The sequence below is a fragment of the Gymnoscopelus microlampas genome (assembly GCF_963454915.1).
Source record: "Gymnoscopelus microlampas genome assembly, chromosome: 14".
Taxonomy (NCBI): Eukaryota; Metazoa; Chordata; class Actinopteri; order Myctophiformes; family Myctophidae; genus Gymnoscopelus; species Gymnoscopelus microlampas.
In genome coordinates this window covers 33,164,825-33,192,238 of record NC_139951.1, presented here as the reverse complement: position 1 = coordinate 33,192,238, position 27,414 = coordinate 33,164,825, and the positions used below count along the sequence as shown (strand labels likewise).

Sequence of the window (27,414 nt, the reverse complement as noted above, 5' to 3'; positions counted from 1 at the left end):
ATTTTACATATTCTCGTTTACATTATAATTTGTCACCGAGGCATTTCGTCAGGCCAAAACTTCTTTCCTCTTTACACCAAAGATACACTTGTAGATTTACATGCTTGCCATTGCTAGCCCTGACCTCTAAAACGGGTGATGCATCACTTCACATTTGTTATTCTACGTCTAGAAGATGGAATACCCTTCTACTACTACGAATTTTTAACACCTTTGCAGTTTGCATAGCAATGAGAAATAACTCCATTAATCAAGTAGGGCTGTTTCTGTTGTAAGGTGTCTGGAATATGTACATACTGGGTTATACTTGGAAGGAGCCAAGAAGTGTCACCTCTATTTAAAACCCAAAAGGTAAAAGAGTAGCACAACCCATTCTGTATAAAATCAGAAGAAAGTTTAACTTTAAAGTGGTAAATCATAGAAAATTCACAAACAACACTGTCAATAACAGCCTACAATACAGAATTACCTAAAATCTGAGGCCTCCCTGGAAAAGTCAGCTCTCGCCCTCTAGTGGTTCAACATCACCAATCGCTTCTCTGACTGCTGCTAGAGTAAAACATTTTAAAGTTTTTTTTTCCCCAGCCACACATTGTCCTTTTATTTTAGCAAACAAGACTTCACAGAGAAACACATTTGATTAAGTCAAAGCAACAAGAAGTCGATGAAAATCATGTACAATGCAAGCAGTTACGCTTCTAGATGTCAATCTACTGTTTCTGTAGCGTGAGGCAGCTTGATGTACACGTACACCCCCTGGACATGACGCTAGTATGTCGCAGAAACTTACCCCAAATCCAACAGTATAATAATAATGAATTAAAATGTGCAACAAAATAACTAGGACAGCTGTATCCTAGCATCTAGTATTTATCTAAATCTTCATGTGTTAATGACAGTTTTCATGGCTCAACATAGACGTTGGGTGTCCCCCTGCTGAGGCCAGAGTTTATTGTACAGTATAGATTCCACAATACTACATGGAGCTCAAACAGTGAACTTGACACAACAGTATTCTAATACTTTGTCTCCTGACACATAACTGTGTGTACCCTCAGATACAAACTTTAAAACAGTTTAAACATATGGCACTTGGGGAATATTAAAGCTGCATTTTGTGATATTTTTGATAGTCCCAACTGGGCTGAAAATATGTAAAATGTTAAGGTTTAGTCTATGATGTTGTGGCAGGAGGGGGCCTGGCTAGTGTTGATGGTGTGTTAGCCCCCCCCCTGTTTATTGGCAGATTTGCTTCTCACTAATCTCTCAAGAACAGATTCTGCCAATATCAGAAAACAGAGGTCGCTGTTTTTCATTTTCTGTGGGGTCTGGCTACGCGAGACTAGCTTCTCACAATGCAGCTTTAATTAAAACATTACACACTTGGAGACATCCGTAGAAGAGGCCACAGGACTACTCTCCACGATATACAACAATGTTTTTGTCTGTCTCGTGTATCTTAACTTCAAAGAGTAGACCGGGTGGGAGGACCTTCACCATGTTGTCCCATATGTAAACAGCCACGTTCTCGGTTGTGCTAAAGATCGGAAAATAAAAGCAAGAAATGAAAGGAATAAAATGAGAATATATCACACTAAAACTTCAATGTCTAGCAACTTCATTAATGTGAAAGAGCTTGACACGTATTGTACCTGACAACATTTCCAAAATATGGGACATCCTTATCAAGGTTTTTATGATCGAGTGGGATCATGATGACGTCCTGCAGAACAAATGTGGAAAAACTGAATGTATGGCAAGGTGAAATTATAATATATACACACACACACACACACACACACACACACACACACACACACACACACACACACACACACACACACACACACACACTGTATCCAAGTAATATGTACAGTTACATTAATGTATATGAGTGAAGCTTACTTCAATGCACTTCTTCAGATCTGTTAGGTTCATCACCATTCCAGTGTCACGGTCAATCTAGTGACAGACACAAAGTGGTGGACTGGGATGAAAAACAAAAAAATGGCCTTTGCATTTGCAACAGACCAGCCCTATTTTCAAACCCAACACCAACATCTTGAGATAAAACCATACAAACCTAGAATGCAGAAATTCACAACACAGAATACACACTCAAATGTGATGTGATGATTGAACGCAATCTGAGAGCGACAGAGGCAGAGCTCCAGCTGCTACGTGATACACTCCATTAAAAGGCACATTCAGCAAATACATACTGTAGGCTCAACATTAAGGCACGGTACATAATAATAGCCTACACAATAATAATGTCACAAATGAATGTCCACCTTTCTTTTTTCAATTATGCACTCCTGTACACGCTGTTGAAAACTGTCACAATTACTGAGAAGCAAAATAATCTCCAGAAAGTTTGCATGATCAACAGGTGTCAGCTAATGAGTATGACGCTCTCTATATATATATATATATATATATATATATATATATATATATATATATATATATATATATATATATATATATATATATATATATATATATATATATATATATATATATATATATATATATATATATATATATTAGTCTACCCTGATAACTGAGTTTGCCTGTACATTTTTATTATGTTTACACACATTTTATTCTAGCAAACCTTTAATGTCTGCTTGACTTACCCATAAAATTATGCTTTCACACAGTCCAAATGAATAACATTTTTTTCCATGCTCGTTTAGCTTCTGATGTACAGTATGTGCTTCCATTCGTACATCTGTCAATGAAGGGATTTGTCTGTTTTTTTTAAGAAAATGCCAGGCACACTCTACAAAATAAAGAATGATTCTCAGCATGATAGCTCACCCATTCACATTGTGAGCCATCTTTGCAGCAAAATGCCGTCTTGACTGGTTCATAAGCTAACTTACTATGAGGGTTAAATTGAAAAACTATGCCAGTATGTTGGAATTGTGGGTGCCTGAAAAAAATCATGGAGGATCATGGAGAATGTGTTTATTAAAAGCTACTATTGGGTCGACCTCAAATGCTTTTAGCCTGCAGACATAAAATAACTTACTGAATCAAAATAATCAAAGACTAAATTATAAGTATTATGTTTTATTATGATTATTTTATCAATGAGTGTTACATAGTAGGGCAGCCCTTCTGACATTTGCCCAATTTCCAGATGACCAATCTGTCACTGCAGAGTGCAGACACAGTATAAAAGGTTGAGGAAATATACAGTAGCTTTGGCTTCTTCTGAATGTTAGTGTGACAGTCTTATAGAGCCATGTGACTGGCTTCTGACTGACTTATTTAAATTGAAATTACTTGCTCTGGAACGTTGTGGTGAAGCACGTGAGAGCACAGTGAATGAAACTTACTTTTCCCCGTACTGTCACCTCCGCTGTTGACAAAGAGCATAGGAGAGAACATGGAATTAATAAGAGGCATTAAAAAAAACTAAAACATAATTCCTATTTCAGTCTCTCTTTTTCAAGTGCATTTGAAGCATACGTTGTAAACTGGTTGAAAATATTTCTCTCACTTTTTTATCTATGACACCAAGCAGTCGATCGTCAAGTGCAGTGTTTTGTGAGTGAGTGAGTGACTGCCTGACTGACTGACCGAACTGATCTTGCTAACCGCTGGACCGATCGGCATAAAACTTTTTATGCAGGCATCCAGTAGGCCAAGGGAGGCCATTCTGCTTTACCTTTTGGCCTATAATGATATGCAATCAACAACTAGATTTCCCACCATTTCACATTTTCTTCACAGTACACCTTTTGATAATACTCCTTCTGATTTTGTCCAAAACTCACACAAATCATGTGATCATATACATTTTTCATATTCTTCCTTTTCATATTGGCTATAACTGGTTTCCAAAGTTTGTGGGAGGGGCCTATTAAACACAAAATGCACAAAATCATCTGTTCATATAGTATATGTTTGCCTGTAATTGGCTTCATATCATATGAATGCAACATCAATTCTGAAAAGATGCACCTTGTTGTTAATGTGGACCCTACTTTGAAATCTTATTTGTTTTACTTGTGTCAGGGAGGCGCACAATATCTTCACTGGAGCCATTATAGCTAATGTGTGCCTGTATAAATTCAAACTTTCTTTAAAGGACAACTTTGGTTTTTTACAACCAAGGTTTATATTTTAGCTTGTAATTAAAGTAAATAAATGATGAGTGTATTTTTTTTTTCATTTACTGCTTTCTATAGTTTTAGCATTTTTGGCGATATTTTTTACAGTGGGCGGGGGCATTCTGTCCGGTGGCTAAATATGCCTTTTTTACACAATAAAAAAGGTCCGGCTGTCTGAGATGGCCAGATGTGAGTTATTGGGGACTAGAAGAGCTACTGTAAATAATAATAAAGAAAACGGCGGGTTAATGTGTTAAAAAAATACATATTTAGCCACCGGACAGAATGCCCCCGCCCACTGTGAAAACACTGTAAAAAAGATTGTGAAAATTGCTAAAACTATAGAAAGCAGTAAATTTAAAATTTTTAACACTCATCTTTTATTTACTTTAATTACAATCTAAAACATAAACATTGGTTGTAAAAAAACAAAGTTGTCCTTTAAATGGATTATTTTACTTACATAGATGCTTCTCAATATAACAGCTTGGATAAAGCAATTAAATAACTACTATTTTGAAGACATTTAAATAATAAAATCTTGACTGTTGTAAAGGGTACCAGTGTGAATCAAGTAGTCTATTTTGTATTTATTTGTCAATCTGTGTTGCTGTTTCTTATCATATTCGATGTTATTGTGTAATGTTTTGTTATGTAAATTGGTTGTATATATTATATCTGACATTCTATTTCCCCACAGATTCCGCCTTTCTAGTCATGAATTACCGTAATTAACAAACCTTTGTAGTTGTGTCCATGGCCATTGGGATTGTTGCATTTTCCAAAGATGATTTTGTTGTCCTCATCACTCAAGGTTGGGCTATAGGAAACACATGATAACTTGTTGGACTTTTTAGAAATTGACTAGCTCTGCCGTAATCACGTTTTAGGCATTAAGACAACCAAAGAATGCACAAGAAACCTGAACCATGTGGAAACAATTTAATTAGTACCAGCCTACCAGGAGTCCGAGTACCACATCAGGCAGCACTAGCAGCCTCTTAAGAGAACTACAGCTCCCATGAGCCTCTGCGGCTGAATCCCAGACGTCATGTTTTGCACGGTATTTACAAAAGGAGAGAAACGCTCTGGCAACAACATAAATACATACAACCACTTTTAAAGCCATTCCTACGGACATTCCCGTTTCCAGTAGACCAAACCCCGCGTGTAGCATCATGCATCTCCAGCTTTATCACGTTAAATAACACAGAAACAGGAGGCGGGCACTGCTGTCCAACCCTAAAACAAGCGTATGAATGAGGTAGAGGCTACAACCTGTGCAATCGGTGACACGCGCTGAAGCTCTGAACTCGTGTAATGTATCCAATGCGCTCTGCGACATTGTTGCCAGTGCTGGGGCCGGCCATCAGGACCTGTGGCTGTGTTCTGTTCAATGAGCTGGGATGGGATCTGTAAAGGAACAAGGAACGACAGAGAAGGAAAGGATAATCTCCTGTTCCGCTGAACAGAGAACAGACAGACCCATCCCCGTTCTGTAGCCAGGCCCACGCTACAGCAAGTCCTGATGCCATTGGTCCACACCAGGGCGTAAATAAAGCACATCATTTCCACGTGCCCCGAGTGGTGGAAAAAGTACTCCATTTTTTACTTAAGTAAAAGTATAAATACTGCAATGTAGAACTACTCTGTTAAGTCCGGAATTCAAAATGTACTTGAGTAAAAGTACAAAAGTATTGGTATCAAAATGTACTTAAAATACCAAAAGTAGAAAGTACCCATTATGCAGAATGTCCCGTTTCATAAGTTTTCAAATGTATAAAATGCATATAAATCTCTTGCAAATAGCAGATCTACAAGCTCACAATGCATACATTGCCACGCATTCAGCTATTTTCAAATGGCCGAAATTTAGGGCTGAAGTGGTCACTGTACTTTTGTAATAATGGTCAGGGGGGGCCTATGGATAATTCCTTTTCTACGCCAAGCTCAAAAAACAAAAAAGCCATATCCGTTTTTCATTCTAAAGCAAACAAACAAAAAAAGCCTCTTTTTCCATGTTTACTCTACAAACCCAGAAACACTAAAACGACAATAATAATCAAATGTAAATGTGTCATTATGAATGGTTAATATTACAATTATGAACTATTAAGGCTAATGCTTAAGCTTGATGTTTAGTTGATTAACACAATATATCCAGCTGTCTAATCATTAATTAGGCTAATGGTATTTAGACAAATTAACAGTTTATCAATAGCAACCCAATCCCTTATTCAATGTCATGGAATATATGCCAGTTGAAGGGTGTTTTCATTTAAATTTAAAAATATAAAATATAATAACAATAACCATAAAACAGGGAAATATTAATAGTGATCTCATGTGTTACACAACAACACCTTTACCTTCCAAACAGTTAATCTCCAACCTACCTGTTTTCAGTCAATGTAGCACTATACAATATGAATGATAAAGAACATCATAGTAGCCTCAATTTTAAATGTTGACTCAAAACAAAATATGTATTTCCCGACAGAGTGGTCAAAAGATAAATATCTTGTTCCACAGGCTGCATAACTCATCCAATGTGGCTATCATGCAATTAACAGCCCAACAACAGGAGCATTCCATTGGCAGTGACTAAATTGAATAAGTAGCCTTGGAGCATAGTCACAAATTGCCTATAGTCAGTTCATTCTTAATATGATCAGGCACTTGTCCTTCAAGTAGTTGTAGATTAGCCTGGTTCCAGACCATAGATCCCGCCCACTCTCTGAGTGAGCTCCTCAGCTTCTGTCTGATAATCAGGCTAGTTGTAGATTGCTTTCTACCTGGACATTGAATTTGGCATTGACCAATGTTGAAAATCCATTTGAGCTGTTATTTCACAATGTTATTTGATACTGTGTAATGTATTGTAATGGTGGTAATGTCTGTCCATGAGTTAATAGGTTAATAGTTCAACCTTTTCCCAGAGAAGAGACAAAATAAATAAATGCCAATGATAAATAAATGTCAGCCTCCTCTATTTCCACCTGTGTCCACACTCCACAGACACAAAGTTAATGTGTTCTCCTCTGACTTACAACTAGCCAATTGCTCTAATTATGCAACGGACCGTGCCAATTTAATCAGAGGGATTCAGATAAGATTGTGAAGCACCCTGCTGTAGTTGTTAAGCCTTGCATTACTGCAATTACAATTACTCATAACTTCTGAATCTAGAAACATGATATGTTATTAGGTTGTATATGGATGGTGGATATAAATCTAATAAGTTATTGTAGACTACTGTTCATATTACAGTATGTTTGTGTGTGTGTGCATGTGCTTGAAAGTGTAGGCTACATGCGTTTGTTTGCTTATCCTAGCCTCTCAGAAGCCAATCTAGTATGTGTGTGTTTAATTCCTCCCTCTAATCCCATGAACGAGGTCTTTGTAATCTACTGTAGGTTTAAATACAATCCAACTACCACTGCGAAAACTCATTATCAAAAAAGGATTGGGGACAGAACAGCTACAAGACCGTATTTGTGTTGCATTATTTGAGAAGATAAATCTGACAAGGAGAAACAGTTTGGAGAAAAGAACAGATAATAGAAAAGGGGTGAACTGAGGACGACGTGAAAGCAAGGAAAGAGAAAGAGGAAGATGGGTAACAGTCGAAGCGGAGCTCTGTCGAAGGAACTGTTGGAAGATCTGAAGCTCAACACCAAGTACAATGAGAAGCAGCTTTGTACATGGTACTGCCAACAATGACTGGAAAGCCATCCTATGACCAGAAGACTTGATTATCAATTGATATGTGATTGTCTGCGTGAAATTGTTATTGTGTAATTGTGTATCCTCTGAAATCTGTCAACTGCAGCGACTGCAGAAGAGAACATAAGCAAAACTTTCAGAGTGTTTGAAATATCTGACTGTAACTTCCTCCATACTGTATTATAGGTATCAGACTTTTCTGAAGGAGTGTCCCAGTGGGCGAATCAGCAGGCAGCAGTTTGAAGCTATCTACGCCAGCTTCTTCCCCGATGCTGACCCCAAGTCCTATGCTTGCCATGTCTTCAGGAGCTTTGATTCAGATAGGTACACCTACTGTAACTGATTGTTAGTTAACACCCAGGAGGAGTATCTATCTTGTCTGCACCGTACGTGGACAGGATCTTTGAGATGTCATTGATCTTTGAGATGTCATTTATCAAATAATCAGTAAAACAGCTGCACAGAATGGCATGAATGACACCACCTCTTTCATGAAAAGGTGGACAGTGGTCCCTAAATGAGCTGATTCAATTTTGTGGTTCAAGTTCAACGGTTACGCAAAAAGTCAAAATAATTTTCAGCTACAACTTTGTCAAAAATGTTCAAATTTACTTCCAACTGGGAACAAAAATGTTTTTATCGATTTCAGAGCTACAGTATAATCCGGTTCAGGTTTTGAGGGTTAATGTCATCAATCACAATTATATTTACCACTAAACAGCTGAAGTTAAAGATAGAGACATGTTTACTATTATCGTCAAATAATAAGTCACATATGGTCTTTCATTTGGCAACATGACTTTTGTCTTTCATCGAACTTGCAATGGTCAGAATTTTTCCCAAAATGGATCAATTCCCTAATCAAAAACACAATCTTCCAGGAGGGTTTGTTGTGTCTGGCACCACTTGTTTTTCAGTACTGTTTCAGATAGGTACCGCTTACTGATTATTTCAGTGTTAATAGATGTAAGTATTAATAGAGCTCCTGTATTTTCATTTTTATACAGAATACCCATGTTCACATGTAAACGTTTTAAATATGAGGCTTTAATTATGCCATTGCTTGTGTTTGAGAACCCCATTGCTACATGATGTACATTGACTTCACCTCCTGTCTGAATTGAAACAGTGATGGCACACTGGACTTTAAAGAATACATCGTGGCACTGCACCTGACCTCCTCAGGGAAGACCATTGAGAAGCTGGAGTGGGCCTTTAACCTGTATGATGTGGACCGCAACGGAACCATCACCAAGAACGAGATCCAGGAAATAGTCAAGGTGAAAGGGGAGGAGCTATAGAAATGTAGAGATGAAACAGAAAGATATGTAAGGCAGAAATACATGAATCGATACTTGAGGCAGATCCTAACCCATGATCTACGCCTGTGTTTTAGTCCATATTCTACATGATCTCCAAAGAGGATCAGAAGAACCTTCCTCAGGATGAGAACACACCAGAGAAGAGAGCTGACAAAATCTGGGACTTCTTTGGCAAGAAAGAGCAAGGTACAGTTACTTTAGATGCAGATAGATAAATGTGTTCTTTACCTCAGGGAGGGATTTTGCAGGTTAGTTCTGTGGTGTGTGGGTATCTATCTATTGCATATTAATGTCTTCACAGACAAGATCACAGAGGGGGAGTTTATCCAGGGAGTCATGGACAACAAGAACATCCTTCGACTCATCCAGTTTGACGAGCCGCAGAAAGTCCAGGAGAGACTCAAGGAGAAAAAGCAATGATTCATTTACCCAGAACATTTTATTTAATATTATTAATGTTATAGTACAATAGCTTAAGCACTTTCAACCTGGTGTCCCTATTTTGGGTATCTCATAATAGGTGGGGGAAAAAAATCTGTTTACATTATTATTATTTTTTTACATTCACACAATTATTAAAAAATTGCAAAATAAATAGCTGATCTAGAAGCTCACAATGGGTGGCATCGCGATGCATTGTGAGCTTGTAGAATGGCTGTTTTAGCTATTTGTAGTACAATTACGAATAGGAAGGATGTGCTTTGAATGAGAACAACATGGTCATATAAGGCAGTGGATTTAAACTGTAACTGACTTAAATTGAAATGCTTCAACAGATTCATCATATTATGCTTCAAAACAAATAGTAATGTACAAGCCAGTACAATCTGCAATACATATAGCCTTCACATTCTACTGTTGACTATATTCATCATTCACATTTTAGACAACAAATACATTGTATTTATATTAATTATTTATACTTCAATCTATATGTTATACCACATAGATCTTCATAGTTTGTATACTCTTACATCCTTTGTGTTGCTATAGCATACTACTGTGAGGTTTACTGTACATTTCAATACACATGAAGTGAATACACCAACAACAACAATGAATAATTTGAAATGAAACATTAGAGCAGCGGTGTCCTTTGGTTTGCATTTCTTCTCTGCATTACTATTTCAATCTGTAGGTTTTAGTCAAAAGAAATGTCAGTTCATGAAAAAAATCAATTTAATTTAATCCTGTGTTAAATTAAATCTGCAATCCCTAAGATTGACGTCCTACCCAAATCCTCTACTGCTGCGCCAAGACGGTAAGCCTGTTTGGGCAGGAGAGATATTACGCTTTGCGCTTCTTGCTCAATGCAATTTTTTTTGCAATAGAGGCACAGGTAGACCGCCAACGGTCCACAGTTGTGTTGGTTATACTGTATTAACATACTGTACCATGCAGACTGGTTCAAATAACGTTTTATTCATGAAAGATAGTTGTGGATTGCAGCTTTCAACACTCCATTCTGAGAGCATCAGAATTCGCTCTCCTCAAGGATCTCCTCTAGGGTCTCTCCCATCGTGATCTCTCCATCGCTGCTGGACAGGCTCTTCCTGGTGAAGGAGAACTCGAGTCCCGTTGGGTGGCGGCCCCCCGTTCTCTGACCTTTGCCCTCTCCCACGCCGAGCCACGGCCCCCCGTGCACGGCCACCTGGAGCAAGTGCGGGTGCGTCGGCGAAGCCCCGCCCTCGTCGTAGGATTCGCTCTGCTGCGAGCCGTGCGGCCGCCGGCCGCGGGTACACTTCCACAGGTGCTTGAGAGGCGTGCCCCGGTAGCAGCTCCAGCTGACCTGGAAGTGGTTGGTGAAAAGGAAGAGCTGCCAGCGCTTTTTCAGCTCCGCTTGCACCTAAATGTATACACAAAGGGACCAATAAGCCACTAATAGCCGCGTGGTCGAGAAACACCCGTGGTAATTGATGACAATCGTACAGTCGTATGTGATAACGAATAAGATTAGGACACCTCTCCATTGGCAAAACAGTACAACACAGCAACCAGGAAACCCTGTAAAAAAAAAACATTGCGAAGGGCGTTAATGGGATATTCAAATTATTATTGTTATATTATTGGCTGTGCCACACGTTGCAGAGTACAATGTGTGTGTTCATGTATCCATTTGTAATGCCAAGAGGGTACAATTGTAACCCAGTGGTTGGTCCATTGGGTTACATTTGTACCCTCTTAAAGAGGCTGTTAGCGTGCAGGGTTAGGAATCAGTTATACACAAACACTCTTAACCTGGAAGGAACTGAGGGTGAGGTTAAGGAAGTTCCTGGCATAGCGGCCGCTACCCTCCACACATTCATCTATCAGCACGGTGAAGACCACCTCATGGACCCCTAGCAGAGGAATCAGCACCAGCGTGGCTCTGGCCAGGCTAACGGGGTACAGGCATCAAGTGTGTCATTATGAATAGTTAACCACTTAAACCCTCTATTCTTAGTAAAAACGAACCTCAGTTACAACTGTACTTTGACTGCTTTTATTTTTTTTACGTCTACACCAAATCTCTTTGCCAAATATAGCCGATCTACAAGCAGCTTATAGAATGTTCCCCCCAGAATATGGATAATGGGGTTCATGTGGTTAAAGGAGAATGAAACTCTAGGCCAGTTTTGTAGTTTGTTTTTCTGTACAGGTTAAAAACTACTGCCGGGTGATGTAACAATGTTTCAGCAGCTAATAGAATAAATAATGGGTGTGTTAGATTAGTGAACAGAGGTTGGCTTGGCTTGTGAGGCTATATTGTAGTGGTTAGAACTGGATGGAAACAATTAAAAGAATAACTGCATTGCATAACTAATGCAAAGACTTTATGGAAGTCCTTCATATTCAGTCAGCAGCACTTGCCATGCTTTTACCCTTTCTGTTGTTTTTTAACCTGTACAGGAAAAATAACTACAAAATAATTGAATTCCCCTTTAAATAGGCAAGACAAAAAAGGTGTCATCCCGGGTGAATTAAAGTCGCAAGGCCATTAACGTTTATGTTGAGGGCAAAGAGGAAAGGAGAGGAAACATAACTGGTAAATCCTATATTATGCATGAGATTCACAGTCACTGTCACATTTATGTTAAGAGGTAAAGTGCCAGGATTATGGGGATGACATTTGGACTCATGCTGTATGATGGAGACATTAACATTTTAATGTCAAACATATGAACTTGGGAACAGCCCTCAAGGTCAAAATAAAACGAAAATAAAACTCGAAATGGAATTGTACACACCTGTATCTGTAGTCTGTGAATTTCCCCTGATCTGCTTTCAGCTTGGAGAGCAGCAGCATCAGAATCTTTATGAATATACAGAAAATAACCTGCAACACAAATCAAAGACTCTTTAAACAGATTGCACCTATTATGACTGCTAACTAAAAATGTGTAACTATGAACTAATAAAGAGTATAATAATGCATATCTGTGCATCTATATTTACTATACTATTTGACTCTTTAACCACTTAAAATTCTCAAAAATAGGCCATCTACAAGCTCACAACGTGTCGCATTGTATGCTTGTAGATCGGATATTTGTACAACTTGTATGACAAAGAATAGTATATGGCTATATACTGTATATACAGTATATAAGTGTTTAAGCACAGGATTCAGTAATTGGCCATGTTGTTTGCATGACTCACATGGTCTCACGAGGAGCCATCAAAGGCGTCCATAGTAACCATGAGATTATAGCATGGTAACTGACAATCAGATGAATGCAGTTCATGTGAGCTATTCATATGTATGTAGTGGTGGAAAAAGTACTCAAATTCTTTACTTAAGTAAAAGTACCAATACTGCAATATAAAAATACTCTGTTACAAGTAAAAGTCCAGAATTAAAAATTTACTTGAATAAAAGTACAGAAGTATTGGCATCAAAATGTACTTAAAGTATTAAAAGTAAAAGTACTAAAATATTTGAAAATAGACGATCTACAAGCTCACAACGCGTCGCGATGCGACGCGTTGTGAGCTTGTAGATCGGCTATTTTCAAATAGCCTAGGTATAAAATAGGGCTAAAGTGGCTAATGTATGTTTTATAACATCATAAATTTACATCTGCAAAGTAACTAGTAACTAAAGTTTCCAAATAATTGTAGTGGAGTAAAAGTACAATATTTGCCTCTGAGATGTAGTGGAGTAGAAGTACAGTAAAAGTACTGAAAATGGGAAATACTCCAGTAAAGTAAAGATTCCTCAAAATTGTACTTAAGTACAGTACTTGAGTAAATGTACTTAGTTACTTTAGACCACTGCTCATATGTATGTACATCAGGAAGGATGAAAATAATTGAAATACTTACAAGTACCGATAAATTAATCGGCCCCCTTATTATCCACCAGACCCATCTATTCAGAATGTCCCAGCACCTTACAATTTGAATGAATAATGATCAAACACCGGAAAGAGAAATTCAACTTGAAATGAAGAATGTCATGTGGGAGGTCATCTGAGGAATGCATTCCAAAACTCACCCTTTGTTTTCATAAACAATTTTTATCACTGTCCATGGTGTCATAAACAACAAGGGTGTTCCTGAAAGATAAAGTACACACACACACACACACACACACACACACACACACACACACACACACACACACACACACACACACACACACACACACACACACACACACACACACACACACACACACACACACACACACACACACACACACACAGTCAAATCCATAGCATTAATCGAACTTTATGAAGTGTGTGTGAAAGAGTAGTTAACCCGTACAAGTCTATTTTAACACTTTCAGTGCTAACACTCCAGATTTTAGTGTGTGCACACACACACACACACACACACACACACACACACACACACACACACACACACACACACACACACACACACACACACACACACACACACACACACACACACACACACACACACACACACACACTCACTCATACACACTTGACAGTCTCTTACCCCATCCTAGGACTATATATCTCTTCAGCAGGCATCTCTTGGTGTGAAAGGCTGTGAAGAGGAGAGTGTGGAGGAAAATGGCCTCCACCAGCAGCCAGAAGTAATTACAGGCCACAAAGTACTCCATGCACACCCTGATGACCTTGCACATCAGTGCTATCTATTTGGGGACACATTTGGAATGATGAAAATATTGCATTTTCATCATCGGTGTATGGTGGCGCAACTGAAATTGATTGACAGACACTGAGACGATGCACCATTTTACTTAACTGGGCGAATTCCATGAAGGAAATAAATCGATAGAAAGCATTGATTGAGATCAGTGGTGGAAAAAGTTATCAAACGTTTTACTTCAGTAAAAGTATCAATACTGCAATGTATAAATACTCTGTTACAAGTAAAAGTCCGGAATTCAAAATGTACTTCAGTAAAAGTACCAAAGTATTGGCATCAAAATGTACTTAAAGTACCAAAAGTAAAAGTACTCATTATGCAGAATGTCCCATTGCACAAGTTCTTCACATCTTTTGAAAATAGCAGATCTACAAGCTCACAATCTCGCGACGCATTGTGAGCTTGTAGATCGGCTATTTTCAAATGGCCGAAATGTATATAGAGCTGAAGTGGTTAATGTATGTTTTGTAATCATAATCAAAATCTACAAAGTAACTAGTTACTAAAGTTTTCAAATAAGTAAAAGTACAATATTTGCCTCTGAGATGTAGTGGAGTAGAAGTAAAAGTACTGAAAACTGGAAATACTCCAATCAAAATTGTACTTAAGTACAGCACTTGAGTTAATGTACTTAGTTACTTTACACCACTGATTGAGATGATGTTCTCCTCTTATATTGAAATGCGTAGTGAAGCTCTGATTGTACCCCAGAGTTGGAGTAGGAATTCCACCCGTGGTCATCGTTGGGCCGCCTGGCGTACATGACGTGCGTTACGATTTCCTTTGCGATGACCGCCATGGCTCTCAGCATGAAGGAAACAAACAGATTCATGTGGATGTAGTTCCTGGTACAGTGGAGCTTTCTGGTAAGTGGAGAGAGAGACAGACGATAAATGATAAACAGGAAGCAATTGATCCGTGAACCCAGTTACAACTGGCATGGCAGGAGATTGGATCGCTGAGGGCAAACATCTTGGCTCACAGGAATGAAAAATGACCAGATTACATGGACCCACAGAAAAAACGCTTTTGGGTTGTTGTTTTTTTGGATGTTATTCATAATGATCGACTGCCAAGCCCCATAGTCTCCTCATTATGCATGTGTGGCGGAGCCTCGGTGACACTGAGAACCCACGCATATCATCAGTCAAACGCAGAGATAATGCTGGTAAATCTGTGTCCTCTGCCTTATTGATTGTATGTCAGAATGACTGATAGAGCTAGGGAACACGATGGCACAGAGAAAGCACAAACAAACCAGATTAAATAGTTTCCATTAACAATAACCAAATTCCCAGCTGACTGGAGTTGGTTCAATGCTATTTGGTGTCCCAATTGTGGGCATGTCATTGTAGGCGAAAATGGTAAAATATCTTAAAATAAGTTGCTGGGGCGTCGATGGACGAGTGTTTATGGTTTAAGGAGTACCACACAGGCTTTTAAGCTTGACAGCAAGTCCCGGGTTCGATGGCCGGCAAGAAAAGCCAGAAGAAATCACTGCAGTGACAACCAATGTTGTGTTGTGTGTTGTGAGTGACCACACCCTTTTCCCCCCGGGAGGTCACTAACCTGAGCATGGCCATAAGGAGAGTAGCCAACGTGAGGGAGGAGAGAGACAGCGAGTAGCCAATGATTGAGATGACCCTGAGGGCGGTCTGGCGGAGCACCTCGTCCTCCTGACCGACGTGCGTGCGTGCGCACACACAAACGCAAACGCACACGCACACGCACACGCACACACACACACACACACACACACACACACACACACACACACACACACACACACACACACACACACACACACAGATAAAGTAACAGACAATTCTTTCCAACAAAGGAAACAATTTCTATGCCTTCATGAAGTGACAGTATCGGTCACAAGCAATCGTAAGACAATTTAATTGTGTTATGCTCAATAGTTACACTGCATAGCTTGACACTCTCTCAGAGTTCAATAATTGGATGAAGAAAATAACAAAATCACTGCACTACTATTGAATTGACCATGGTGCTAGAAAACTGAGCAGCCTACTAGGCTATACATAATATAGGAGACTGTGGTTCTGCAAACGTGGATCAATGCAAGTTTCTTTGATAAAAAATGCCACGCTTTCGGTCAGACGACCTTCATCAGGCCAAAGCCGTGATGGGGTTTTGCTCTGATGAACGTTGTTTGATTGAAGCTTGGCATTTTTTATTAAAGCATCTCACATTGATCCAAGTCAGCGGTACCTCATTCTCTCAGAGTTACAATCAACACAGAGGACTTTACTGTGCAGTTTCTGCTGGTTTCCAGTTCCTCCTCACCTCAGCTTGAAAGAAATGTGGCGCATCACATTCTGAGTGTTCCCTCCAGGCCTCAGAGGAGTTGTCCTTCGTTCGCCATCTACCATCGGACAGACATTCACGGTACACGCTCCTTGGGTCGTCTGCACACAATGCACAGTGGACAAAACAACGTATAATGCACAGTGTGTTTTTGCCAGTGCACCGAGGAGCAGCTGACTGACTAGCTAAGGCCATGAAAATGTTTTTTGATGTGATAAGCTAAACCAATCAATCAATGCCTGACAATTGTAGAACACTGCTTTACATTTAAAAGCATGACCATAACCACTTAACCCCTAAGACCAAGGTCCCCCAGGGGTATGTACTTGGCCCCCTCCTTTTTCCCCTTTTCCCACCAAATCTCTTCGGCAATTTCGCCAAATGACATGACATGACATGCCCAGAATTGGGACACTAGGATTCATGGTTATGTGATTGCATGACCAATAGAACTATCTTGGTGTGACTGGCAAACTAACTAGTATGTCCCATGATTCACCCAATCATTCACCCATCAACATGAAATGTGTGAGGAACACAAGATCACCATTTCAAGTCAGTTTGTGAAAGCATCAGTGACAGCTTGCAGAGCTGGCTGTTTTTTTTTAACCATAATCCAGAATGCTAATACCACTCTATACTTTGTGAATTAGTGTAATGTTTGTCAGTGACGTTTACCATCATCGATCCATGGGAAATACGAAGGACAGGGAACAGAAATGTTTCCTGGTGATGAATGGGGCCAACAAACAAAATTGTCAAATGTCCCATTACAATAGATTCCTGTAAAACAAGAATAACAATTTACAATTGGACAGAGAGGGTGAACATGAAATCCCTTTGGACAGAAATAACTTGACTGCATATTGTACACTAGACACCTCATTTCTAAGAACAGCGGTAGACTACTGACTGAGTGCTTGTGTACTATAAGGCCTATTATGTCCCATGGTTAAACTATGTACAGTATGCAATATAGATGACTATGTAACTATCCTGTTATCCTGCGGGTCAAATGAACCCATTCACAAGTTTCAAAATACAGGACAAACATGCACGCACACACACGCACAGTCGCACGCACACACACGCACGCATGTGCACACACACGCACGCACGCACGCACGCACGCACACACACACACACACACACACACACACACACACACACACACACACACACACACACACACACACACACACACACACACACACACACACACACACACATACATTCCCCCAACCATATTATTTTACAGTAGTATCTCTTGGATGCACTTCTAATTCAATCTATTCTAAACTTCTTTACAGATACCAGCACAAGTACAGTAGCTCACCAGTTTTGGGGAATGTGACTGTTGCCAGAGTGCTGGTGCAGTTCTTCCGATATTCAGTCCTTTTGGCTATTATACGCTCAAGCAGGGAGCCTGTTACCTTCCATAAAAACATAAAGGAAAGGGGGAAAAAAGTGTTTTTGATTACACACTGCCAGAAATTCACATTATCCATCAGCAGCTGAAATCATACACCATGCAACCTGAATGCAGACGATAGAGTGGAATTCTATGGGATATGTAATACATATACTTATCCACTTGGGGGAGGTATCTAGTCACACTAAGGCTAACCTCGGATGCCAGGCTTGTGCTGCGAGATTGGAGGGCTGGTCACACTAGGGCCAGTTCACGTCTCTAACTGGAGATATGTCCGTTAAATGCATAGATGTCTAATTTGCAGCAAAACGCACACATTCGCCAATTTATTCTTACCCTTGATAGTTAATATAAGTAATATCAATATTACCGACTGTTTCGTGACCTTGAACACAGTGTTAATTTTGTTGACTAAGACTAAGACTAAAAGACTAAAAGACTAAAAGACTAAAAGACTAAAAGACTAAAAGACTAAGATTTTGATATTTAGTCGACTAAGACTAGACTAAGACTAAACAATTTCAGAAGACTAAAATGGGACTCAAACTAAATGGTGTGTTATTCAAAAGACTAAGACTAAGACCAAATCAGAATTTGCTGTCAAAATGAACACTGCTTGAACAGTTTGCCACCAGTATAAAATCATAGCTGCCATGTCACAATATTTGACATACATTCTTATGCTCTTTTCAATTAATTAAACTCTCAACTTCCTTTTGTTCCTGTCATTCCTTTTGTTTTGCGAAGAAAACAGATCGACAATGCAATGCTGATGACATGTGGGATTGGGAATGACAATCTTTGTATGACATGCATTGTCTTCACACCCCAGTGAGATGCTGCATGCATGATGCAATCTCTTCATGTCTGCCTGCATGGTGGCTCAGCCACCTGTGTCAAAAAGCTTTCACATACAGGCCTCATGACAGACGTTTCAATTCCTTCTGGCAGTGGTGGAAAGTAACTACAATTTTGACGTATTTGTACTTTACTTGAGTATTTCCAATTTCCAATACTTTTACTTCTACTCCACTACATCTCGGATCCAAATATTGTACTTTTACTCCGCTACATTTATTTGAACACTTTAGTTACTAGTTGCTTTGTAGATTTTGATTATTATTACAGAACATGCATTAGCCCAATATACATTTCGTCCATTTGAAAATAGCCAATCTACAAGCTCACAATGCGTTGCAATGCAACGCATTGTGAGCTTGTAGATCTGCTATTTTCAAATGATTTGTATACATTTGAAAACTTGAAATGGGACATTCTGCATAATGAGTACTTTCTACTTTTGGTACATAAAGTACATTTTGATACCAATGCTTTTGTACTTTTACTCAAGTAGATTTTTAATTCCGGACTTTTACTTGTGACAGAGTATTTCTGCAATGCAGTATTGATACTTTTACTTAAGTAAACAATTACTTTTTCCACCACTGCATTCTGGCTCATCCTGTCATAAACCTGTCCATGCAGAAAGGGGTCACAAAGGTACCACAACAAATGGAAGATCTCTCTCTCTCTCTCTCTCTCTCTCTCTCTCTCTCTCTCTCTCTCTCTCTCTCTCTCTCTCTCTCTCTCTCTGAATGTGTTCGGCAGCTGAGCATCAAAATATTCCAATACGCAGTACTCTGAGATCTTAATTTATTGTTTCTCTAGGTGTGTTCTGTTTATAAGTCTGCCCTTGGGGGGGAAATGCCACAATGACTCTAATTTATGTTGCCATAAGGAGTTTGATTTGTAAGCAGCTGACCAGGCATGTATTGTTTATACATTTTTAACTGTAACAATATCGCAAGCAAAATTAAAGCGAGCACACATACAGTATTTATGGAGTTGAACCACTTAAGCCCTATACTGTACTTTGTTGTACGATATAGCAAAATTGACGATCTACAAGCTCACAATGCATCACGATGCAAAACCAAATTGTGAGTTTGTAGATCTGTATTTTGTTTTTTTTTAAAGATTTTTTAAAACGTTTAAAGTCTTCACAATAAGGGCATGCCCAAAATAGCACAATTTGCTTCCTCACACAAATCTGGCCGCTATTCCACTTTTGGGAATCATAGCTCTGAAATGCTCACGTGTGTTGGCACAGCAGCTGTACAAATAATGTGAGTCCATCGTTTTCAGTGCCCACATCACTTCAGCTGAGAGCAGGTCGAATGATGCCTTGCCGTGCTTGCTTGCAGAAGATTGGTAGGCCTAACATTATCTGGCCATTAGGTGCCCTGTATCCAACACAGCTCGGGTCTATACCTCTCTCCAGTTATTATACTTGGTGCTCTTAAGCAAATACATTATTGAACCAACCCCAACGAACATACACACTTTGCATTTAAGCAAACTGCTTGTGCTTACAAACCTTTAACAGCCCCACCACCAACTGCAAAGTGTCCCACCAACCTGTAGCACGTGATTGATTTATACTCCATTGTATGAGGAGTGTCATGTGGCAAACAGAAAAAAATCTTCAAACTATTAACTATTGTTATTACTGTTACTGTGAAACGTGTTGTTAGCTTATAGTTCTGTACTTTTCCTCACCTGACTTATTAGCCTACTGTACATATAAATTAAGCCACACTCAAGCAGCCTATGCAGTGTAGCACAACATTGTATTAGTAATATGTATTTCACGTCTTGTTACATGTTTTTATGAACAGTAGTGCATGGTTTTAGAATCAATAGCCAAAACAAAGTATATCCAAGCCTTGATCCAAAACGTGATGTTAATTGCAAACCCTTTCCAGGCTTAGAAAACACATTTTCTGAGTTCAAAATGTTTCCCAGGAATTCCATGACCCTGGGAACCGTGTGCTTTTGATGGACATGACCTTCTTTCCTGAACAGTGCCTGGCTCTAAGTAGTGACTGTTAGCAGGGGCGTGTCATCCTAGCTCATAAATCAGTTGGAGAATTCTTTTCTGGAACCAGTTACCTCATCATGGAATGTCAAATTAGTTTTGTACCAATGATCGTTGACAGCTCAATCAAGTAAAATACCGGAGAAAGAGTTTAAGACGTGATAATTCTGAGCTCCAACTTTTAAAGTTAAAATGAAATAACTAAGTCATTATTTGTGTGGTCTTGCGTTATTATGTCATCAATGTTTTTGTGAGTGCATGAGTGTAAGAGTAATGCAATGTGTGTGTGTGTGTGTGTGTGTGTGTGTGTGTGTGTGTGTGTGTGTGTGTGTGTGTGTGTGTGTGTGTGTGCGCGCGCACCTACTGTATCCACATGTGCAAGCTGTTTTATTTACCTGGAAGCTGAAGAGAAAAACAGTAAGTGAGAGCAGGAGCGTGGCCCTGTGCCAGACTGGCATTAGGTTTGCCATTGTGCTCTATTTACACACACAAGCTTTTTCAGCTGGTTTGTCACTTCGTGCCACATCCCTGGACCCGTCTGCACTTCTCTCTCATCCTTCGCCTGGATCACCTCACTTCCTCAGTTCACAGGGCTCCAACCCATGGATACAGACAGGCTTCTACGCAGAGCTTGTTAGTGGTCTCCCTTTCGCCACTCCGGGTACAGTTAAGCGTTCAGATCTGATCGTCTCTGTGGTGGCCTGGGAAATGTCCAGGCTGTGGTATTGCTGTAGGAGACATTTGTTTTTGGTGATTCGCTGGAATGTGCAGCTTGAGCCGTTCTTCTTCGCTGTGTAGTGATGCCTGTTCAGGTATCCTAGAGTGTTCTTGTTGGGGATCTGTTAAAAAAAAGTGTCAATCCTCTTGATTTGTTTTGTCCAAGCAATACTCCAAGGTAGAGTAGCCTATTGGTTTGTGATGTTGTAAATTTCCGTGACTCGCCACCTGCAAAGCCAGGGATGGAGTTATTGCCCTAGTGACAGATGTGTTTCTCCCCCGCGTTTTGTTTGGTAAAGTTGTCCGCGGCCACTTCACTGCCAGTCTGCAGTGTGTTTGGTTTAGATCTATCAGGGCTGTGGAGTCATGTCTGTCCTCCCTATTGACCCGATGGCAACTGAAAGCGCCTGTGGATCTTCACCAGCAGGCTCCCCTCCTCTCCCACCCAGTCCTCCCCTAACCAATCAAGATAAGGCCCCTCTGAACCGGCTACATACTCACTGGACTAACTTTGTTGTCTGGGAGAAGGACGTGATCACATGCATGGAGGCCAATGGGAGGACACATATTCACTTGTACGCAGCACAGGCGGGCGCACACGTGCACCTACACACAATCACATACAAACACATACGTTAATGTGCGTGCATGCAACCATGCATAACAGACTGCCTATATTCTTAAAAAGACCAGCGTTGACCCCATGCATGGGGAAAACGAGTTGAGTGGTACTGTAGTTTTACGTGGGTGGTTCTCTCCCCATAAGTGGGACACATCCTGACTTCTTGACACTAATGGGGATCTGATGTATACTAATGGGTCAACAAAAGCCCTGCTGGCCTCACAGCCACACACAGGCAACCAAATCGGGGGACAAAGAACAAGCCTTGTGAGCCTTTTATTCTGCCCAAGTTATAGTTAACAGTCTATAAATAGTTCAAGTAATACTCTAGATTTTACATACTGGGTAGAGTGTCAGACAAGACCATGATTGTTGCCGTTTTGTAAGAGGGTTGTCAAAGACTAAATAAAACATTAAAAGTGAACCAAACAGAAAATAACGAATGAATCAATCAATCAAAAAGAAATGCAACTCCACAGGACATTTCTGTTAGGCTCAATAAGAAAGTAATTAGTTTATTATGACCAATATGGGTGCCTTTACCAGTGATATTTACTCATATTACAAACTCAGCATCTATAAGGTTTCACAGGGCGCAACTCAGCTACAAAATGCATAGCGCTAATATTCACTATATTAGATCCGGCACATGATGCAACTTATCATAATAAAGTGTCAGAAGTAGAATAAAGGGAAGGTGAAATAGCTAGATGGCAAAAGCTGGATGACAATAAGGAGGAGCGAGTGAAACAGAGAGCTGAAATAAAGGAGTTAACATCAGCCATCAGCCATGCATCATGCGGAGTAATTGTGTTTCCATTACATGATGACATACTGCCTAGTTGCATTTATGGAGTGAATGTGATAGGGAATCCATCCCAGAGGCCTTATACTATATGGGATATTACGAGATGTGTATCATGGATGCCGTGGCGCACCAATCATGCAATCAATTGTGACGCTGATATAAGAAACCTCAAGTGTAATAAGATCATTCTCCATCTGTCTACATAAGGGGGATCCATAATGCAGTTGTGACAGGGCCATCGGTCTGTAATTGTATTCATAACCAATAAACACATTTAGAGAGGGTTAGGATTTTAGTGGAAAAGTATTACATATATCTAAAAAATATTCCCTATTTGGGATAAGGAGAATTGAAATGAGATTAGAGCAATTGCATGTCAACTTGGCCTGGGGGTGATGGTCTTGGTGTTGCTGTGCAGTGCTCTGTGAACACTGGACTTAAGAGGAGACGCTGAGGGCAGAGAAGAGGGGGCAGGAGGGGAGTCTACAGTTTTCCCATTTGAGACCAACAGAATGCATTGGTAGTTATGAAGACTCCCTTAAGCATTATTATGCTTCCTTTATACTTCATCATGCGATCATGTCAAAAACTGACAAACGTGATAGCATGCATAATACTACATTATGTAAAGCAAGATAAGATACCGTTTTACATACTTTTAAAAAAAAAGACTGGACCACTCAAAATATTGTTAAAATAACCATATATTACCATTATTATAATAGGGCCATTATAGTTTCTCATTTGGCTTTTTAACCAGGAACAAACTTGAAGTTAAACAAAGATCACTTCACCCATTTTCAACCATATGTTCACATAATTATTTGTCCTCACTAGACGGCACGATTAATTTAGCATATACTCACTCTGCGTCTCATTGTTGGGCTGTGGACAGTTCAGAACCCTGCCTACCAATGACATAATCGAAGGGGATTCCAAGCTAATAGAAACTACAGCATAGACGCCTTTCTCTTCCTGGAAAGAAGAAAGAAAGAAGAAGAAATGAAAGAAAAAGAAGAGAGAGTGTGTGCGGTATCTTGTGAATTTTACAAGACAGACAGACACACTCTCTCTTTCTCTCTCTCTGCAAGATTCCTGTGTCCTTTTACACATTAAAGGGTCGTATATCTGTAATAATCACTTCCAGCAAGCTTACCATTGATTCTGGCAGGGTTTAAAAAAGGATAAATCTCTGTTCTAAAGTTATCAAGCCGTGCCCTCTCAAACATCTATCATATAGAGCTCCATTGAGCTCTTTATGCATGGATATACCTTATATACAGTATTCATGTGCTCAGTTGCACGTACAGTATGAGCTGTAAAACAACTTAATTTGTGAGTAGTTAAAAAGTCCACAATGCGACTTTAATGCCATTTTATGTCATAAAACATGTCAGAGTTGAAGACATTTCAAGTGTTTTCCCATGATCTGAAACAGGATAAGATGTATATTTTATGAAGGCAAAAGATAAACACTGGCCAAACAACAGAAAAAAATTAGACCAAAGAGAGCTTCCTTTTATGTCCTTCAGTCTCAGCAAGGATAATATGATTTACGACCGTCTTAAAATTCCAGATTTCCAAGAAGACAATATTGGGCATAACTTTTTACCAGTATAGGCCACCTGGGCTGAACAAACATGTGCCAGCATTCCTGGCTGAATGACAATTGATGACTGGCTGGCTAGTGGCTATACATGTTCAAATAGCCTCTTTGCTATAGAGCTATGAAATCTGTTTTGTGAACCTGTCTGCTGTTTTGCAGAATCAATTTGGGTCAGGGGTATTGGATTCCTGACTGTAGAACAAAGGTTATGCAGGTAATTCTTGTGAGGTAATTCTTTATGTGGCAATGTTTATTTTGCCGGTATTTGTCAGATGTGGATGATGAGCTTACGCAGTTTAATATGTTCTCATAAGAACCCACACTAGATATCCGATAATACAATATGCAAACTTTATAGTATATAGACTATCTATATTTCTTATATATATATAAAAAAGTTAGGTTAGTATTTTTTTAAAGATTTGTTTTTCGGGCTTTTAGGCCTTTATTTATAAGACAGTAGACTGACAGGACATGGGGAGAAAGATGGGGAGTGACACGCAGCAAAGGTCATTGGGATCGGGATTCGAACCCGCGACACGCTGTCAGGCTGGCATTGCAGCCTAGGGTGCAATGGATTAGTACAAGTTTTCAGTCGATTTCAAAAAGAAACAGAATTGAAACCATGGTCGGGGAAATGTTCCATGGTGCGTATAATACACGGGTGCTAATGTTGTGTAACTCTCACTTACAGGCTACCGGAAAGACACATCTTACGTTGCTACAGTAACTAATGTGAAATCAATATGCAATACAGTATCTTCATGTGTCCCCTTACACCACATGCACCCAGAAATTCCCTGGCATAATCACATTACATACATTTCTGCAAAGTAGGAGAACTCATCAGCACGCACAAATAGCCATAAATTCCCAAAGTGCACTGAACTTCAAGTGAAAGTTCAAACAGGTCAGCCATATTAACATGCCAGTGCATCTTCTCTCCGCACGCCTTCTTGCAGCATCAGCAGCAAGTGTCAGAGGTGTTACATACGTTACGTAAACAGCACTCGAGATGAGGAGAGGCCCCAAATGGGTGCAACGTACAAATGTTTACAATCCTCCCGCAAATGGGCTACAAAGTGTTTAGTGGACGGGACAGGTGCTATGTGAGAAGTTAAACAGGTTACGGCACGGGTGCATAAACTGTTTGGATCTCTAATGGTTGTATGTCCTCCCTGATGGGGTTGGGTATTGGGTATCATTTTTCAGGTGGAAAAGTACAAACACTTCCTAATGGGAGCTGTGGGGATGTGAGGGCCCGGCATGAGAAAATCCTCAGGGGAGTTAGCCACCGCCACTCCAATATGACAACGGTGACAGGGAGAGATGGACTGTGTGTTTGCGTACAATGTATGCATAGCCTCTAATCACATACTGTGCAGGTGCAACAGGTGCAGCAAGCGACGGCAAATGCTTGCGATCATTATTTTGCTCGCTCCCTGTCTTTTTTTGTTCCCATACATGTACATTGTCAGCGACATTGTGCATACAGTACATAAGCTCATGTATATTCTACGCGTATACGCAAGCATTTGCGCCGATGTATGGGCTGGCATACAGCGCGTATCTTCCACATGTTTACATTCTTGCTGCGGCAGAGTGATGGCAGGGCCTCTTTGGGGGGGGGGCACCGTAGAGTGCGGCAGCTTGTAGATGGAAAAACAAACAGGGTGAGGGGCATTGTGACAGAGCATGGAGGCTGTGGGGGCACTGGAACATCCTGTCCATTGGTCAGCCTTGGTCAACACTGGCTACCCCCTCCAGGCACTGCATGGCTCTGTCGTTAACTAACAACACTCACTACACCACAAACAGATCACACCTGACCCCTGAGGGCCAACGTTGTGCAGAATAAGCGATGACTGCGTCACTTCTGTTTGGAGGCATCAGCATTACACAGCACAGACAAAAATTGGTTCATGAAGCGTGACCTTCGCATCAGGTTAGTGTTGCTTTGCTCTCGTAATTCTGTTTGGGTGTTCGGGATGGGTGTTTGGCCATTTCTCCGTAGTGTGAATTCATATCTTTACAAATGAACAATGAAGTGCAAATCAGCCATGGATACAGAAACTGTATTAAATATGAAGCACAAATACCACAGTACTTGACAGTACTTGAACACAGCCCACGCTCTCATTGTGGACAGAACCTGCAAGGCAAACAGCATCCAAATGAAGTAGTGCAGCCATCAGTCTTTCTAGAAATGTTTTCCACACTGCCTCATGGTTTACTAATTCCGTTGTCTCTTTATCAACTACGGTTTTATTCATGGTCTTTCATTTATTTTAAAAGCCAAGCCATTCCACACAGAACTCCTTAACATTGTTTTGATGTTAATATTATAGATTTGGTTGCAGTCAGCTTCACTCGATATATGATATTCAAGTCTCTTAATTACTATGTAGAACCTAATTGTTTTTCTTTGCACTTTACTTATGTGATCATTTACCGTTTTTCTTGACTAGGGGTCATGTACTTTTATTGCATGTGTAATTGGCCAGGTGTCTTGAGCTTCAGGTGTTCTTTAGTTGCATAACAGCTACCCTGGCCTTGTTCATCTTGACTCTCACATCAGCTTCTGCTCTACCTCGTTTGTTGACAATACTGTCGAGGTAGGTTAAGTTGTCTACTACTTCCAGCGCTTCACCTTCTAGCATGATGGGTGATATGCAGGATTGCAGGTCATCTGCAAAGTAGATGCCAGCAGAAATGGTG

At 39.9% G+C, this 27,414-nt stretch overlaps 3 protein-coding genes across 5 annotated transcripts; 1 reads left to right on the top strand and 2 right to left on the bottom strand.

The window, feature by feature from the left end:
- Positions 1 to 372: 372 nt before the first annotated feature.
- pts (6-pyruvoyltetrahydropterin synthase) lies at positions 373 to 5,585 on the bottom strand. 3 transcript variants are annotated; one of them, XR_014602252.1, is made up of 7 exons: positions 5,406 to 5,585; positions 4,868 to 4,947; positions 3,351 to 3,373; positions 1,906 to 1,962; positions 1,653 to 1,723; positions 1,344 to 1,537; positions 373 to 1,251 (listed from the first exon to the last, which is right to left on the bottom strand). XR_014602252.1 is itself a non-coding variant. In XM_084078563.1 (6 exons), exons 1-6 carry the CDS (start codon positions 5,495 to 5,497, stop codon positions 1,414 to 1,416), a joined length of 447 nt encoding a protein of 148 aa, XP_083934689.1. In that variant the 5' UTR covers positions 5,498 to 5,585; the 3' UTR covers positions 373 to 1,413. The 3 variants fall into 3 exon arrangements, 1 of the variants encoding a protein (XP_083934689.1); XR_014602253.1 differs by having other exon boundaries at positions 373 to 1,259; positions 1,355 to 1,537; XM_084078563.1 differs by having other exon boundaries at positions 373 to 1,537.
- Positions 5,586 to 7,742: 2,157 nt separating this feature from the next.
- Positions 7,743 to 9,595, top strand: rcvrnb (recoverin b; the record flags this gene model as incomplete). The annotated part of the gene is made up of 5 exons (XM_084078636.1): positions 7,743 to 7,834; positions 8,040 to 8,177; positions 8,983 to 9,133; positions 9,250 to 9,361; positions 9,477 to 9,595. 5 exons carry the CDS (start codon positions 7,743 to 7,745, stop codon positions 9,593 to 9,595), a joined length of 612 nt encoding a protein of 203 aa, XP_083934762.1.
- Positions 9,596 to 10,649: 1,054 nt separating this feature from the next.
- Positions 10,650 to 27,356, bottom strand: glp2r (glucagon-like peptide 2 receptor; the record flags this gene model as incomplete). Its single annotated transcript, XM_084078297.1, has 13 exons — positions 10,650 to 11,021; positions 11,138 to 11,179; positions 11,414 to 11,552; positions 12,403 to 12,491; positions 13,481 to 13,547; positions 13,653 to 13,713; positions 14,126 to 14,285; positions 15,009 to 15,165; positions 15,872 to 15,978; positions 16,613 to 16,734; positions 21,339 to 21,345; positions 22,162 to 22,266; positions 27,243 to 27,356. The coding sequence occupies 13 exons, from the start codon at positions 27,354 to 27,356 to the stop codon at positions 10,650 to 10,652; spliced, it is 1,542 nt and encodes a 513-aa protein (XP_083934423.1).
- Between the last annotated feature and the right edge of the window lie 58 nt (positions 27,357 to 27,414).